At 50.8% G+C, this 19,026-nt stretch overlaps 1 protein-coding gene across 1 annotated transcript in view; it reads right to left on the minus strand.

The window, feature by feature from the left end:
* Nucleotides 1-19,026, minus strand: part of LOC119978118 (delphilin-like) — a 202,580-nt gene that overhangs the window by 115,967 nt on the left and 67,587 nt on the right. The window contains exon 4 of the mRNA XM_038819519.1: nucleotides 15,631-15,888. Coding sequence (XP_038675447.1) covers nucleotides 15,631-15,888 — 258 coding nt within the window. The remainder of the gene's footprint in view (nucleotides 1-15,630; nucleotides 15,889-19,026) is intronic.

Here is a 19,026-nt window from a genome sequence, read left to right on the forward strand (position 1 = left end):
AAGGATATGGCATGGTGGCACAGTGGTTAACACTGTTGCCCCACAGCTCCAGGGACCCGGGTTCAATTCCGGCCTCGGGTGGAGTTTGCACTTTCCCCCCATGTCTGCGTGGGTTTCGTCTGAGTGCTCCAGTTTCCTGCCACAGTCCAAAGAAGTGAAGGTTAGGTGGATTAGCCATGCTAAATTGCCCCTTAGTATCCAAACAAAAAAGGTTAGGAGGGGTTATGGGGATAGGATGGAGCTGTGGGCTTGAGTAGGGTGCTCTTTCCAAGGACTGGTACAGACTTGATGGGCCAGATGGCCTCCTTCTACACTGTAAATACTATGATGATATCTAATGATAAAAGGCACATAGTGGGCACAGGCAGGTGCTGTGCATCAAATAAGAAAAGAGACAGCAAACGAAAAGACAAATGCAATAGAATGTTTAAGGTGTGGAGACACATACTATGTCAAGCATTGCAAGTTCTGGGACACTGTGTGCCGCAATTGCAACAAAATAGGACATTTGGCTAAAAAGTCTGGGAGGGCTAAGAGCAAGTCAAAATCTGGCCAGGGAATTTCAAATTCAAAGAAGCCTCAGTCTGCTACGCATCACCTGGAAAGCACAGAGCCGGAAGAGGAATGCTTCTACAATATGTTCAATGTGAGTGAGATGCACGCTGAACCTATCTGTGCTATAGTGGAAGTCGATGGCCAGAATCTTAAGATGGGAGTGGACACAGGAGCCTCCGCATCTATCATCAGTGAGGAGACCTTCAGGAGGATTTGGGGCTCTAAGCAGTCACCATCCCTTACTTACACTGGCGAGACAATGGGATTACTTGGGAGTGTTTGAGGTGGAATTGTGCATAATGGCCAACATGGTTCCTGGTAGTAAAAGGGTATGGGCCTAACCTACTCGGGCATAACTGGCTCAGGAAAATTCAGCTGAACTGAAATGAGATAAAGCACACAACAGTGACAGAGGATGTCATTCAGAAATATCCTGAGGTTTCAAAGATGAACTCGGTACATTTTGTGGCACTACCATTAAATTGTCCGTGGATCCTCAGGTTACTCCACGCATTTCAAGCCCAGGACAGTGCTCTATGCTATAAAGCAAAATGGAAGAGAAGCCGGAGCGGCTGCAGAGGCTAGGAATCCTCGAGTCCATTCAGTTCTCACGGTGGGCAGCTCCATTTGTACCCGTTCTTAAAAGTGATAGCACTGTGCATATATGTGGGGATTACAAACTTACCATTCATCAGGTTTCCAAGTTGGACACTTACCCATTGCTGAGGGTAGAAGATGTGTTTTCAACTCTGGCAGGAAGCAAGACATTCTCCAAACTTGACATGAGTCAAGCCAACAGCTCGTTAGTGGTGGAGCCAAAACTGTATGTCACAGGCAACACACACAAGGGTTATTCAAATAGAAGGGTAATAGAAAGATGTTATAGATGTTGAGGAACTTAGGGGCAGCACGGTAGAACAAGTGGATAGCACTGTGACTTCACAGCGCCAGGGTCCCAGGTTCGATTCCCCGCTGGGACACTGTCTGTGCGGAGTCTGCACATTCTCCCCGTGTGTGCGTGGGTTTCCTCCGGGTGCTGCGGTTTCCTCCCACAGTCCAAAGACATGCAGGTTAGGTGGATTGGCCATGCTAAATTGCCCTTAGTGACCAAAAAAGGTTAGGAGGGTTACTGGGTTACGAGGATAGGATGGCTTAAGTGGGTCGGTGCAGACTCGATGGGCCTCCTCCTGCACTGTACGTTCTATGTTAAATACAACCATCTGGTTTTTGGGGTGTCTTCTGACAATTTTTCAAAGAACAATGGACACTCTGTTGCAAGGGATTGCCTGTGTGGCAGTTTATTTGGACACTATCCTGATCACAGGGAAACGGAGGAGGAGAACATCGACCACCTGGATCAAACCAACCCCCAGCAAGCCCACCAATTTTCAACAACGATTTGTCAGTGTTTTTTTAAAATTCCGATCCCCCTCCGAAGCCTTGGCGCCCAGTTGCCATCTCTACTTGTAGTAATTTGGGCCGCAGAGACTTCCACCTGAGAGGGGCGCAGCATCGATCGCAGAAGGGTGGAGCGTGAAGTGCCCAATCCATTAATCACATTTAAATGCATGCAAATGCAGCTTTTGCACAGGGTGCATTCCTCGTCACTGGGGTAGGACCACAGCATGCGCCTGAACCAGCGCCGGGCACAAACCTCCTTGCCGGATGCCCGATTCTTCACCCAATCGTGATTTGCATTTCCAGCATCACGAAACGGAGAATCCAGCCCAGATTAAAAAGTGGACGGACAGGGATTCTGTTTTGTCCCGCGTGAGAGATTCCTTATGCAGGGGTGGCCTTCTGTTATAGATGTTGAGGAACTGAGGCCATATGTGAAATGCAAGAATGCGCTGAGTGCGCAGGATGGTGCATTCTTTTGGGGTCTAGTGTGGTTGTTTGACCTCCTGGTCATTCGTAAGTCGTAGGTGAAGTCCCTGTAGCCCATGGGAGTGCCTGCCAAATGAAAAGCTTTGCAATGTCATATGTTTGATAGCCAAAAATGGAGCAGGACTTGGAGAACAAGATGACATCCTGTTCTGCATTTCAAGTAAACCAAATAAACCAGCAGCACTCCATCTGTGTGAGTGGTCTGACTATCCCTGGTCTAGATTTTGTGTAGACCTTGCAGAATCTTTTTTGGGTCATATGTTTCCAGTTATCTAAATGGTTAGACTTGCACATCACTAGCAATATTACAGCTACCATTATAATAGAGAAGCTACGCCAAGTTTTTGCGACTCATGACTTACTGAATTCCCTGGTTTCTGATAACAGGACCTTCACGAGTGATTTGTTCCAAGAGTGTATGAAAAGAAATTGAATATGTGCACCATGGAGTAAGTGCACACAAAAGGCAGCTCCTGCCCAAGGTTACAGAAAATAGCTCTTTTTTAAGCTATATGGGGTGGAATTTTTATGAAAAAGCATAGGTGAATGTTGGAAGAGTACTTTCCCCCAGGAATGGTATGTTTCTTGGTTACCAGACCCGCAGAAACAGTGAAAGATTTGGCTGGAGCTGCAGCAGAGAGACAAAAGCCTCTTCAGCATGCAGGCGGGGGAAGGGCGAGTTTAAAGGCTTCAAGCTGACCTGAGGGCCTTTATGAAAGCTGAATTCTAGCAGCAGAGGGAACAACTGGGAAAATATCTCACCAAAGGCTCTTTTAAGGGCCCGCAACGGCGCTGATTTGATTTTTCCCCAGGTGGGAATGCAGCCTCTGTGCTTGGCGGCCGGTGGATGGGCTGGACTAGAAGTGGTGCGACCAGAAAATCAAGTTTGCAGCAGAAGAAGGTGCGAGGCAAAAAGGACAAGGTGGCGGCGGGCGGGGAACCGACAGCGTGGCAGCAGTGGGCGAGGGAGCAGCAGGAGCTGCTGCTGCGCTCCTTCCAGGAACTAAAGGCTGAGATCCTGGAGCCGTTGAGGGCATCGCTGGACAGGCTCGGGGCGACTCAGACGGCTCAGGCTGCGGAGATTCTGGAGCTGCAGCAGAAGGCTTCAGAGAACGAGGACAAACTCCTGGGCCTGGCGGTGAAAGTGGAGTCGCACGAGGCGCTTCACAAGAAATGGTTGGCAAGGATGGAGATGGAAAACCGCTCCCGTCGGACGAATCTGCGGATTTTGGGCCTCCCGGAGGGGCTGGAAGGTTCGGATTTGGGGGCCTGCTTGGTCCTGATGCTGAACACGCTGATGGGCCCGGGGTCATTCCGGGGACCCCTGGAGCTGGAGACTGCCCATCGGGTGCGGCTGCGGAAGCCCGGGCCGAACGAGCCACCCAGGGCGGTGCCGGTCCGATTTCAACGCTTGGTCGACCGTGAGTGTGTGCTTCGTTGGGCGAAGAGGGAGAGGAGTAGTAAGTAAGAATACAGAGATCAGGATCTACCAGGACTGGAGTGCGGAGGTGGCGAAGAGAAGGGCTGGGTTTAACCGGGCGAAGGCAGTGCTCCACAAGAAGGGGGTCAAGTTTGGCCTGTTACAGGCGGCAAGCCTGTGGGTCACTTATAAAGACCGCCAACTTTATTTTGACTCCCCAGAGGAGGCCTGGACTTTTGTCCAGGCAAAGAAGCTGGACTTGGACTGGGGGTTGGGGAACGTTGTACACAGCCCGGATGCATTGTCCTCCTTGATATCCTTTCGCTCTTTTTGGTTCTATTGGACAATGTTTTTTTTTTGCTGTCTTGCCTTTTCTTTTCTGCTTTTCGGGACTGTTATCTGTTTACTTGGGTGTTTTATCATATCATGTTGGGATTTTTATAATTTCACTGGTTGCGGGTTTGGGTGGAGTTCGCGGCCCTGTTGGGTCATGTGCCTGTCTTCCCGCGTTTTGGGTCGGGAGGGCGGAGCTTGGGATGGGGGAATGCAGGCCCCCCTCCCGTGCTGGAGAAGCAGGGGGCAGGGTCGGCATGGGGGGAATGGTTGGGGGACACGGGTGGGCAATTGGGGTGGCGGGAGCAGCCGGGGTCAGCAGGAGTCGGCTGACTTACGGGAGTACAATGACCGGAGTTACGCAGCTAGGGGGGCCCTAGCTGGGGGGGGGGGGGGGGGGGGGGGGGGGATACCAGGTTGCTGCTGGAATGGCCAAGAAGGAGCTGGAGCGTGCAGAGGGGGTCGGGATGGGGGTCTGTCGCTGTGGGGAACGGGCTGAGCGGGGGGCGCGGGCACGTGGCGGATTACGGACGGGTGATGGTTAGTTGATGGGGGAGGGGGGCAGGTGGCCCTCCGATCCGGCTGATCACCTGGAATGTGAGGGGACTGAATGGGCCGGTCAAACGGTCCCGCGTGTTCGTGCACCTGAGGGGGCTGAAGGCGGACGTGGCTATGCTTCAGGAGACGCACCTGAAGGTGGCGGATCAGGTCAGGTTGAGGAAGGGGTGGGTGGGCCACGTGTTTCATTCGGGGCTGGACGCAAAAAACCGGGGGGTGGCGATCCTGGTGGGGAAGAGGGTGTCGTTTGAGGCGTCGAGTGTGGTGGCAGACAGCGGCGGGAGGTACGTGATGGTGAGCGGCAAGCTGCAGGGGGAGCGGGTGGTGCTGGTCAATGTATATCCCCCGAATTGGGATGATGCGGGTTTCATGCGGCGCATGTTGGGCCGGATTCCAGATTTGGAGGTGGGGGGCCTGATAATGGGAGGGGGATTTCAACACGGTGCTGGATCCAGCACTGGATCGATCCAGTTCCAGGACGGGTAGGAGGCCGGGGGCGGCTAAGGTGCTGAGGGGGTTTATGGACCAGATGGGAGGGGTGGATCCTTGGAGGTTCGCGAGGCCGAGGGCCGGGGAATTTTCATACTTCTCCCATGTGCATAAGGCTTACTCCCGGATCGATTTCTTTGTTTTGAGTAGGGCGCTGATTGCGGGGGTAGTAGACGCTGAGTACTCGGCGATAGCCATTTCTGACCATGACCCGCATTGGGTGGACCTTGAGCTGGGGGAGGAGAGGGACCAGCGCCCGTTGTGGTGCTTGGAGGTGGGGCTGCTGGCGGATGAGGATGTGAGGGGGCGGGTTCGAGGATGCATCGAGAGGTACCTGGAGGTCTGAGTGGGGACGGTCTGGGAGGCGCTGAAGGCGGTGGTTCGGGGGGAGTTGATCTCCATTTGGGCCCACAGGGAGAGAGGGGAGCAGAGAAAGAGAGAGATTGGTGGGGGAGATGGTGAGGGTGGACAGGAGGCCCCGGAGGAGGGATTGCTGAGGGAGCGGCGCAGCCTTCGGGCTGAGTTCGACTTGTTGACCACCAGAAAGGCAGAGGCTCAATGGAGAAAGGCTCAGGGTGCGGTGTACGAGTATGGGGAGAAGGCGAGTAGGATGCTGGCACACCAGCTCCGTAAGCGGGATGCGGCTAGGGAGATTGGTGGAGTTAAGGACCGAGGAGGAAATGTGGTGCGGAGCGGGGTAGACATTAATGGGGTCTTCAGGGACTTTTATGAGAGACTATATCGGTCCAAACCCCCAGCGGAGGAGGGGGGGATGGGACGCTTTTTGGACCGGCTGAGATTCCCGAGGGTGGAGGAGGGACGGGTTGAGGGTCTGGGGGCGCCAGTTGAGCTTGAGGAGCTGGTTAAAGGGATAGGGAACATGCAGTCGGGGAAGGCGCCGGGGCCGGATGGGTTCCCGGTTAAATTTTACAAGGCGTATGCAGACCTGCTGGGCCCCCTGTTAGTTAGGACCTTCAACGAGGCGAGGGAGGGGGGGGGCTTTGCCCCTGACGATGTCTCGGGCGCTGATCTCCTTGCTCCTTAAGCGAGAAAAGGATCCCTTGCAGTGTGGGTCATATAGTCCGATCTCACTCCTGAATGTGGACGCCAAGTTGTTGGCAAAGATCTTAGCCACGAGGATAGAAGATTGTGTGCCGCAGGTTATCCACGAGGATCAATCGGGGTTTGTGAAGGGGAGGCAGCTGAACACTAATATACGGAGGCTCTTGAACGTTATTATACGGCGGTGGAAGGGGAGGCGGAGATAGTGGTGGCGCTAGATGCGGAGAAGGCCTTTGATAGCGTCAAGTGGGGGTACTTGTGGGAGGTGCTGGAAAGGTTCGGGTTTGGGGAGGGGTTTGTCAGTTGGGTGAGGCTATTGTATGAGGCCCCGATGGCGAGTGTGTCCACGAATAAGAGGAGGTCGGAGTATTTTCGACTATACCGAGGGACGAGGCAGGGGTGTCCCCTGCCCCCCTTCTTTTTGCGCTGGCAATTGAACCCCTGGCTATGGCGCTGAGGGAGTCGGGGGATTGGAGGGGGCTGGTCCGGGGTGGGCAGGAGCACCGAGTGTCGCTCTATGCGGACGACCTATTGTTGTATGTGGTGGACCCGGTGGGGGGAATGCCGGTGGTGATGGGGATTCTCCGGGAATTTGGGGATTTCTCAGGGTATAAGCTTAACTTTGGGAAAAGCGAGCTGTTGAAAATGAAAAAATGAAAATGAAAATTGCTTTATTGTCACGAGTAGGCTTCAATGAAGTTACTGTGAAAAACCCCTAGTCGCCACATTCTGGCGCCTGTCCGGGGAGGTGTTTGTGGTACACCCGGGGGACCAGGAGGGGGGGATTGGGAGGCTCCCATTGAAAAGGGCGGAGAGGAGCTTCAGGTACTTGGGGGTTCAGGTGCCAGGAGCTGGGGGGCCTTGCATAAGTTTAACCTCACAAGGCTGGTGGAGCAAATGGAGGAGGAGTTTAAGAGGTGGGACATGCTGCCACTGTCTTTGGCGGGTAGGGTGCAATCAGTCAAGATGACGGTGCTCCCGAGATTTCTGTTCCTGTTCCAGTGTCTCCCCATCCTTATCCCGAAGGCCTTTTTCAGGCGGGTTAACAGGAGCATTACGGGGTTTGTGTGGGCACACGGGAGTCCAAGGGTGAGACGGGTGTTCTTGGAGCGGGGCAGGGATGTGGGGGGACTGGCGTTGCCCAACCTCTGTGGGTATTATTGGGCTGCAAACGCAGCAATGTTGCATAAGTGGGTAATGGAAGGGGAGGGGGCAGCATGGAAGAGGATGGAGATGGCATCCTGTGTGGGCACGAGCCTGGAAGCGCTGGCAACGGCGCCGCTGCCACTCCCTCCGACGAGGTATACGATAAGCCCGGTGGTGGCAGCTACCCTCAAGATGTGGGTGCAATGAAGGTGGCACAGGGGGGGGGGGGGGGGCTCGATGGGGTCCCCGATACGGGGGAACCACCGGTTTGTTCCGGGGAGAATTGATGGCGGGTTCCTGAGATGGCACAGGGCAGGTGTCAGGAGGCTGGGGGACCCGTTCATAGACGGGAAGTTTGCGAGCCTGGGTGAGCTGGAGGGGAAGTTTGGGCTTCCCCCGGGGAACACCTTTAGGTACATGCAAGTAAGGCTGTTTGTCAGGCGGCAGGTGGCGGGGTTCCCTCTGCTGCCACCGCGTGGGGTTCAGTAGAAAGATGCGAGGCTTGCAAACGACGGGCGTTAATTTATTGTTTTTCCCTTGTATATACGGGGGGGGGGGGGGGGGGGGGTGGGGGGGGGGGGGGGGTCTGTTCTTTTTGTTCTTAGAATTTTCTGTTATTGTTTTCTTTTTTGTGAAAATTTGAATAAAAATTATTTTTAAAAAAAAAGAATTTTGGCAGTAACCAACGATGGCGGCCTGCAGTTAATCTGAACCAAAGTGGTCCAGTATCATTAGTGGTGAAGCTGACGAATGGAAGCGTCACCCACAGACACCAAAATCACTTTCGTCTATGCCACAACTCTGAGACAGCTAAAAGTTTCCCAATCACACAGCAGAAGGAAATGCTGCTGTGGAAATTCGAAATTCCTGTTGCTCAGGGGCATCAAGTGGGAGAAGGACTTCTTCTCACTAACCAACCTACTTCTATGCCGTCACGTCCAGCTCAACTGAGCCAAAACTCGGCAGTGTCTACTGGTCACCAGTGGTTCTATGCAGATCACGACGTAGTCACACTGGGCGGGATTGATTCCCTGTGACCGCCGTGAATCGCGCCACGCCACCCCGACGTGATTCTCTGCAGAGCGGAGAATTGCCGCCATTGGTGCCAGCATGGTCGGTGAGGCGCCGCTCGGGGGCCGCTCTACGCGGCTCCCCCGCCGATTCTCAGCCCGGATAGCCATTACAAAAAATCCCGAGTCCCGCTGGCGCCGTTCTAATCTGCTCTCAGTCAGCGTGGAAGGGTCCAGGGGTGGCCTGTGAGGGGGCGGGGGATCAACCCTGGGGGGGGGGGGGGGGGCGTTGTGGCCTGGCCTGCGATCAGGGCCCAGTTGACGCTGGGATCAGCAGCTGGAACGCCGTGGGCCGCACCAGTGCAATGCTGTCCCCCTGTAGGGGCCAGAATTTCTGATCCTGAGGCCATGTTGACGCCGTCGAGAAATGCAACGGCGTTTCCGATGGCGTCAACGCTTAGCCTCAGGATCAGAGAATCCCGCCCACAGTTCTTGAAAGACTGATGTCTTTGCGATTTTTGATGTTTATTGTTGTCCCTCCTTAAGGGGAATTAAGAGACGAGAAGTATTACAGCAGGTTTAAGTAGTGTTTGAATAAGCATCTGCCTATATAATTATGTGAACGGATGTCTTTAACCAAAGTGCGCATGCATGAATGACATCATCGGGAGCGTGGGCTTGCACTGGTTTTCAGTTTAGTCACGAAGAGCTTGTGTATAGCTGTGTTTAGCTGGTGTCTGAAGCCAAACTACTATTACCTCAATGTTTTGACTACCTTCCTTGTGGTAAGTTGCCGTATTCCCTGCTCCCAGGCTTAAAGTGACAGCCAGGCAGGGTCTACATCCCTCTAAAGTCATGATGAATGTGACGTAAAACAATTGTTTTCAGGTAGTTTTCTTCCCTTTTGTTTCTCCTTCAATGGATAGAGTCAGTGACTGCCTTACTATGAATACTATACCCGAACACCATTGATGAAATGATCAATAAGATGGCTGTTGCTTGCTGCACCACTCATGGCTGGCTAGTATCTTAGAAAAAAATCTCCCATATCCCCCATGCTGTGTCGTCAGTTTTCACAATTTCACTGTGTGGCTATCTCTACACAGGAGCTGCCATACATCAAGCATCCACTCAATACACAAAGACAATAATCAAATATCTTTGTAGCTCCTTTGGTCACACTCTCCCTTAAAGGAAAAATACTGATTTTTATTCAGTTTGTGTTCAATTCCGCTCCAAGTTTCTTACTTGCCTAATGAATAAACACATAGGGCAGCACGGTGGCGCAGTGGGTTATCCCTGCAGTCTCACGGCACCAAGGTCCCAGGTTCGATCCCGGCTCTGGGTCACTCTCCGTGTGGAGTTTACACATTCTACCCGTGTCTGCGTGGGTTTCGCCACCACAACCCAAAGATGTGCAGGGTAGGTGGATTGGCCACGCTAAATTGCCCCTTAATTGTAAAAAATTAATTGGGTACACTAAATTTATTTTAAAAATGAATAAACACATATAAGGAAATAGGTGAAGAAGCAAATTTGAAAATAATCAAAAGCAAAAAAGATCAGTCTGCATGAAGCAAAAGGAAAATGAAAAGGGGATGAAACAGTCACTGAATACTCAAAATTAAATAAACACATGCACAGACAAATCGTGATCAGTTCTGATACAATAAATGAGAAACTGTTTTCAGTGACATAGGTGTCAGTAACCAGCGAACACAGATTGATTATGATTGACAAAAAAAGCCAGTCTGGCCAGCGAGTTCAACCCCCCAGTGATGAAAATAATTCTACGTGTGAGCAAGCCCGGAGAGGAACTCCCCAGGTACAACATAATTGACTAGTGGTGAGTAACTCGCCGACAGAGCCATGGAGAAATTCCCAGTCAACCCACCTGAAATACTTCAAAATGTTTCCATTTGATCACATCACACCCTAAGTGTGTGAAAATTCAGTGAGAACTTGCCCCAGTTCAAAAAAAATGACTAAGTGTGGCTGAACTGAGACGGGTATTGTGCCAGAACACCCGCTGGATTTTCACTGGTTTTCTTGCCCAAAATGATACTTGGAGCATGATTTAATGACCCCCTGGCACAGATCCAGGTACAACGGGTGAATCGCGCATGAGGCCCAGATCGGTCTCCGCGCCAGGCTGCTCATGAATCACCCAACTCACTCTGACCGGCACAATCTGGACCTCGCCCTCGCTGGACGAAATCCAGATCAGCATATTTGTCTAGTTTCACGGGATCCTTCACTTGGCATCCGTAAACTAATCCAAAGGGAGTAAACCCGGCGGAATCATTGGGTGAGCCCTTGTGGCAAACAGAAGGAAACCCAGACCTTTAGCCCAGTCATGGGGCCACTCGTGACAATATGCCCTGACCATTGTTTTTAGGGCCTGGTGATACCATTCTAAAGTTCCCTGTGACTGTGGATGACACACTGAGTGGTTACACCCAGGGACTGTGAGTGATATACTGAGTGGTTACACCCAGGGACTGTGAGTTAGATACTGAGTGGTTACACCCAGGGACTGTGTGGTTACACTCAGGGACTGTGTGGTTACACTCAGGGACTGTGGGTGATATACTGGGTGGTTACACCCAGGGACTGTGTAGTTACACTCAGGGACTGTGGGTGATATACTGGGTGGTTACACCCAGGGACTGTGGGTGATATACTGAGTGGTTACACCCAGGGTCTGTGGGTGATATACTGAATGGTTACACCCAGGGACTGTGGGTGATACACTGAATGGTTACACCCAGGGACTGTGGGTGATTTACTGAGTGGTTACACCCAGGGACTGTGGGTGATATACTGAATGGTTACACCCAGGGACTGTGGGTGATATACTGAGTGGTTACACCCAGGGACTGTGGGTGATATACTGAGTGGTTACACCCAGGGACTGTGGGTGATACACTGAATGGTTACACCCAGGGACTGTGGGTGATATACTGAGTGGTTACACCCAGGGACTGTGGGTGATATACTGGGTGGTTACACCCAGGGACTGTGGGTGATACACTGAGTGGTTACACCCAGAGACTGTGGGTGATATACTGAGTGGTTACACCCAGGGACTGTGGGTGATACACTGAGTGGTTACACCCAGAGACTGTGGGTGATATACTGAGTGGTTACACCCAGGGACTGTGGGTGATATACTGGGTGGTTACACCCAGGGACTGTGGGTGATACACTGAGTGGTTACACCCAGAGACTGTGGGTGATATACTGAGTGGTTACACCCAGGGACTGTGGGTGATACACTGAGTGGTTACACCCAGGGACTGTGGGTGATATACTGGGTGGTTACACCCAGGGACTGTGGGTGATATACTGAGTGGTTACACCCAGGGACTGTGGGTGATATACTGAGTGGTTACACCCAGGGACTGTGGGTGATATACTGGGTGGTTACATCCAGGGACTGTGGGTGATATACTGAGTGGTTACACCCAGGGACTGTGGGTGATACACTGAATGGTTACACCCAGGGACTGTGGGTGATATACTGGGTGGTTACACCCAGGGACTGTGGGTGATATACTGGGTGGTTACACCCAGGGACTGTGGGTGATATACTGGGTGGTTACACCCAGGGACTGTGGGTGATATACTGGGTGGTTACACCCAGGGACTGTGGGTGATATACTGGGTGGTTACACCCAGGGACTGTGGGTGATACACTGAGTGGTTACACCCAGGTTATCCATGACTTTGGGATATTCTGCACATGAAATTCAAGCTCTGAATCTCCGCCGGGTTTACTGCTTTTGGATTAGTTTATGGATGCCAAGTGAAGGATCCTGTGAAACTAGACAAATATGTTCATTGACTGGATGTCAATGAACAACCTATACTGGGTAAGGAATTGTGTTAAGTCCTCCACCACTACCTTGGCATAGATAGTTCTCGGGGAATCGGGTAGCCACATACATAATATTAAGAATATGTTAATAGCCCCCTTTGTTTTTGGCAGGATTCCTACACTATTGATTAGCACTTTGCTAAAGCAGGGATGGGAGGGAATAATAGGTGCAAGCTTCATTTTCCACTACCTGACAGGTGTGGCAGCTTTTACAGAACCTCACCACATCTTTATGCTGGTGCGTCCAATAAAAACGTTGGCTTCTGTGGGCTTGGGCTTTCCTTACACCGACATGTTCAGCCATCAAGAATTCATAGACTAGCCTCAGATTTCCTTCTGAAACCTCAGCAGCACACTGCCTGGTGAATCTCTGTCCACTGCTCGTCTGCAGGTCTCTGAGGGGGTTGCCATGTCCTCATCAGCACCTCATTTTAAAAATAAGAGCACTCTGTGACCCCCTTGCTTCAGCTTACAGAGTCTGCGCTAATATTTTAGAACCTGGTCGGCTTAGCTGGACCAGGCGCCATGAGACCTGGCGGATCTCCTAGGCTATTCGTGACCACTGGGTGGTCAGGGATAGGGTGGAGTGGCACCCTGGCCATCCCTCTGGCACCCGGGAACCTTGGCACTGCCAGGCTGACACCACCAAGGTACTCATGTGGCAGTGCCAGGATACCCAGATGCCACAGTGGGACTGCCAAGGGCCAGGGCATGGGGGGGGGGGGGGGGGGGGGGGGGGGGGGGGGAGGAGATGCCCATGAAAGGAGGGATGGGGGTTATTGTGGGTGGGGAGGGACCTGGAGGTTTTGGGGGAGGATGAAGGGTGGGGTCCTGCAATAGGAAGGCAACTTGAGAACAGCAACATCAATGTGAACACAACATGAGCACCAACAGGCCTAGGGAAAGAGAATGTAGCAAACAAAAGACTTGGCATTCACTACACGAGAACACACCAACCTTTTCATAAGACAAACGCACACCAACCCATTCACTACACGAGAGCACACCAGCCCGTTCACTACACGAGAGCACACCAACCCGTTCACATACGAAAGCATACCAGCCCATTCACATACGGAAGCATACCAGCCCATTCACATACAAAAGCATACCAGCCCATTCACATACAAAAGCATACCAGCCCATTCACATACAAGAGCGCACCAGCCCATTCACATACGGAAGCATACCAGCCCATTCACATACAAAAGCATACCAGCCCATTCACATACAAAAGCATACCAGCCCATTCACATACAAGAGCGCACCAGCCCATTCACATACAAGAGCGCACCAGCCCATTCACATACAAGAGCGCACCAGCCCATTCACATACAAGAGCGCACCAGCCCATTCACATACAAGAGCGCACCAGCCCATTCACATACAAGAGCGCACCAGCCCATTCACATACAAGAGCACACCAGCCCATTCACATACAAGAGCGCACCAGCCCATTCACATACAAGAGCACACCAGCCCATTCACATACAAGAGCACACCAGCCCATTCACATACAAGAACACACCAGCCCATTCACATACAAGAGCACACCAGCCCATTCACATACAAGAGCACACCAACCCATTCACATACAAGAGCACATCACCCCATTCACATACAAGAGCACACCAGCCCATTCACTACACGAGAGCACACCAGCCCATTCACATACAAGAGCACACCAGCCCATTCACACACGAGAGCACACCAGCCCATTCAAGTACAAGAGCACATCCACCCCATTCACTACATAAGAGCAAACCAGCCCATCCACATAGGAGAGCACACCAGCCCATTCACATACAAGAGCACACCAGCCCATTCACACACGAGAGCACACCAGCCCATTCACAAAATGAGGGCACACCAGCCCATTCACTACATAAGAGCAAACCTGCCCATTCACAACAGGAGAGCACACCAGCCCATTCACAACACGGGGGCACACCAGCCCATTCACAACACGAGGGCACACCAGCCCACTCACAACCTGAGAGCATATCGACTACAAGAGAGTGCACTGACATAAGCAGAAGACAATGCACATGACACAACAGAGAACCAAAACAGACACAACACTCGAGCAAATAAATATAAACATTCATTAGAGTTCACAAATGGAAGCACGACATGTGAATGCATGACACAAACAGGATACACGATCACACTAACATTAGTTCATCAACGAAAACACTAGAAGACACCAATGCTAGTTGAACGTAACAGCGCACCAACAAAACATGCCATGTGAATGCACTGATAAAAGCAGGCATTACAGCACAATAAAGTCACTGTGCAAGATACATTGAAATATTCATGATGAACAAAGGCACCATTGCAAAACATAAGACCGCACCTGTGTAAATATGGCCTGAATGCACAAATGCAAACATAGTACTAGAATGCACTATAGCAAGGATGACACGAGAACCCACCAATGTATCACAATTTGAGTGTGTATCTAAGGAGGGATGTTCTGGCCTTGGAAAGGGCCAGAGGAGGTTCACAAGAATGATCCCTGGAATGAACAGCTTGTCGTATGAGGAACGGTTGAGGACTTGGAGTTTAGAAAGATGAAGGGGGATCTTATTGAAACATACAGGATATTGCGACGCCTGAATAGACTGGATGTGGAGATGGTGTTTCCACTTGTAGGAAAAACTAGAACCAGAGGACACTATCTCAGAAGACATCTTTCCGCAGAAGGCTGTGGAGGACAAATCACTGAGTGTCTTTAAGACAGAGATAGATAGGTTCTTGATTAATAAGGGGATCAGGGGTTATGGGGAAAAGGCAGGAGAATGGGGATGATAAAAATATCAGCCATGATTGAATGACAGAGTAGACTCAATGGGTCAAGTGGCCTAATTCTGCTCCTATGTCTTACGGTCTTATAATGCAAACACTGGACAAAAGCACATCACACCACACAAGCATTTGTCAATTCAAACAAAATATGGTATTAATGTGTTTGCAAGATGCAACAATGTACATCCAAACTATTACAACCATGTTTTGATCTAACTTTGACAAGTAATAGTCAGCGTGAACGTGACATAAGTGGTCTCCAAGGGGTATAATTCAGCACCACCCCATCAAGCACTCCAAATTCAGTTAAAACAAAGTAAGGATAGAACCTGTAACTACCTTGACAATTTACTGAAAACAATTAATGTATTATTTAAAGGAGTCCTTTAATGACAGTTACACTGGCAGCAACTTTGCAGAGCTCTGTGCACCCACGAATGGCTAGTACTGAGTTTGAGAGAGTAAACCTGTTTCATTACCTGCGGGAGGTTGCTGCCCTCACACTGCCTCCCAAGACAGAGCCTGTCTTTCTGATGCTCTGCCCTGGTTCCTCTGGTTTCCGAGGAGTTGAGCTGGCACGGGTGGAAACAAGCAGGCGTTCCTGGTGGTCTTCACTCCTGCTCCTGCGCAGACGGCTATTGTTGTCAGCCCTGCTCTTGCTGCTGCGGACCTTGCTGATGAGACTCTGTGACACCACCTCGTCGAACCGCTGCCGGTGCTTCTTTGGAATGAAAATCCTAGCAAACATGTTGGAGATAAGAAAAAGGGAAACATCAAGCCTCCAGCACAAGCCACAGCTGACTGACTCTGAACAGGTGTGAGGAAACAGTCAGGGAGGATGAAGCTAATCACCACCCCCGGTTAATATTGCTTCATCTCTGCCATTTACGTTACCCACGTGATTATCTATTTTCCGAAAGAGTGGGAAGTGCTAGAGTTTCACTTTAAGCTGACAATCCTTTAAACTTGATATTTTATCTTACACAGGTTCCCAGTCTAAAATACAAGACACCTTCACTGCAGGCATTTTAATATTTTAGTAAGTTTTAGCATTCAGGTGAGCAACTTGACAGATTCACACTCACGAGAAAGACTATATTTAGATTGTATTTAACTGCTCCTGATTGCTATATTCTTGAGTAGAAGGAACTGATGGTTGAAATTTCAATGCCAAGGGCATGAATGGTCTCTGTGTCATGTGCTCAAGGGTCAAAGATTCTTCAGCGTATTCAACTACACAGCCATCATGCAGAGTTACTGGAACCCAGCTTTCAAGCCAATCTTTTGTAACCTGTTCCAATTATTCTATGATGTGGAGATGCTGGCGTTGGACTGGGGTGGGCACAATAAGAAGTCTTACAACACTAGGTTAAAGTCCAACAGGTTTATTTGAAATCACGAGCATTCGTCTCCTTCATCAGGTGAGTCACTCACCTGATGAAGGAGCTACGCTCCTAAAGCTTGCGATTCCAAATAAACTTGTCAGTCTTTAACCTGGTGTTGTCAGACCAATTATTCTATGAAAGATGATAATTTGAAAGAAATAAGAGAACACCTTCTAAGAGAAACTGCCTGCAAGGGCAATGTATTCAACCTATCCACTCAATATAGTGATGCACATTGTGTAATGACTATTCAAACAATCCAACAGACTGAAAACTCCCCAATCTAAAAGCAAGAAAGGTCTGGAAATACAGATTCCCTGATGTGGCCTTCAGTGTTTGGACCCCAACTACAGTAAGGGATCTCTGTGGAATTGGACAGCTTGGCCATATTTTTTGCTGAACTGATTTTGTGGGAGATAATTTTGTGACTTTTAGAGGTCCTGCTTCAAGTCCTGTTACTGCCTGGCTAATTATTTGAATCTAACAGGGGGACTGTGACAAATGCCCCATGGCCTTTTGTAGCACAAAAGTACATTCACTGTACAGCTGGGTAAAGTGATGGTTGAGGACCCTCCATGATATTTGTTATCAAACAGCACTATTTAAAATGAGGTGCCTGATTTGTGATAGTTGCACTCTGCTGTTTCTGGTTTGGTTTTGTAGAATGGATTAATTATAACAAAAGTAGTTTTTGAAAATTATTTCATGGGATGTGAGCAATCAGCACTTGTTGCCCATTTCTTAACGCCCTTAAGGTGGTGGTGAGCTGCCACTGGTTGCTGTTTTATATTTTGTAACTCACCTTTGCTAGTCATATGCAATAGCAGTATTTCTGTTGCCTCTAGACGTCAACTACAACTGCAAAAACAGCACTCAGCATGAGCTTTCCATTGGGCCAGTAGCTGTCTTGGGTCCTGCCAGTATCTGCCTTGGGACTGGCAGAGGAAGAGCACTTTCGGCAGAGGAAGGCAAGGGAGAAACTCTGATACCTGAAGTGACTGGAGGGGATCCAGGACCTATTTTCATCTCCATAGGCAAAATTATTTCAGTTTGGTCTACACATCAGTAGGGAAACATAGAAAAAAGGTGCAGGAGTAGGCCATTCAGCCCTCTGAGCCTGAACCACCATTCAATATGATCATGGCAGTATCCCACTCCCGCTTTCTCTCTGTACCCTTTGATCCCTTTAGCCGCAAGGGCTACCTCCTGCTCCCTCCTGAATTTATCCAACGAACTGGCTCCAATAACTTTCTGTGAAAGAGAATTCCACAAGTTCACATCTCTTTGAAAGAAGAAGTTCTTCCTCATCTCAGTCCTGAATGGCTTACCCCTTATTCTTAGGCTGTGACCCTCTTGTCATGGATGTCCCCAACACTGGGGAAATTCTTCCCACATCTAGCCTGCCCAGTCCCATCAAGATTTTATATGTTTCTTCTAAGCTTCAGTAAGTACAGGCCCAGTCGATCCAGTTTTTCTTCATATGTCAGTCCTGCCATCCCAGGAATTAGTCTGGTGAACCTTCGCTGGACACCCTCAATAGGAAAAATGTTCTTCCTCAAACTAGGAGACCAAAACGGCACACAATCCTCAAGGTGTGGCCTCACCCAAGGCCCAGTATAACTACAGCAAGACATCCCTACTCCTATACTCAAATCCTCTCGCTATGAAGACCAGAATGCTATTAGCTTTCTTCACTGTCTGCTGTACCTGCATGCCAACCTTCAGTGACTGTTCCACCATGACACCCAGGTCTCGGTGCACTACCCCTTTTCCTAAACTGCCACCATTCAGATAATAATCTGCCTTCCTGATTTTGCCACTAAAGTCGATAACCTCACATTTACCTACATTATATATTGGGGGCGATTCCCCGCTGCCCACGACGGGTCGGAGAATAGTAGGAGGGCCTTCCCGACAATTTTCACGCCCCCCCCCCCCCCCCCCCCCGCCTCCAGCCGCCCCCCGACACGAATCGCTGCTCACCGTTTTTTACAGCGAACAGCAATTCTCCGCAGGCCGATGGGCCGAATACCGCGGAGTTTACGGCCATTTTCACGGCCGCGATCACACCTGCTTTCAGCGTTCGTGAAAACGGCCGCAAAGTGCCCGTCCCGGACAACCATGGCACCGATCGGCACGGCCGCACCACGGCCGTGCCAAGGGTGGCATGGGCCTGCGATCGGTGGGCACCGATCGTGGGCAGCGGGTCCGATACCCGTGCACTATTTGTTCTTCCGCCGCCCCGCAGGATCAGTCCGCGGGGCAGCTGAGGGGCATGACGGCCCGCGCATGCGCGGGTTTGACGCGTCTGCGTGATGACGTCATCCGCGCATGCGCGGGTTGGAGCCGTCCACCCCGCGCATGCACGGCTGACATCATCATGCACGACAGCCGCCGTGACTCTTGGCGGACGGAGTTAGCGACGTTCGCTAACTCCGCGTCGCCGTGATTCCCCCGGCCCCGATACTAGCCCCGCCCGGGGGGGAGAAT

Source organism: Scyliorhinus canicula, chromosome 15 (assembly GCF_902713615.1).
Source record: "Scyliorhinus canicula chromosome 15, sScyCan1.1, whole genome shotgun sequence".
Lineage (NCBI taxonomy): Eukaryota > Metazoa > Chordata > Chondrichthyes > Carcharhiniformes > Scyliorhinidae > Scyliorhinus > Scyliorhinus canicula.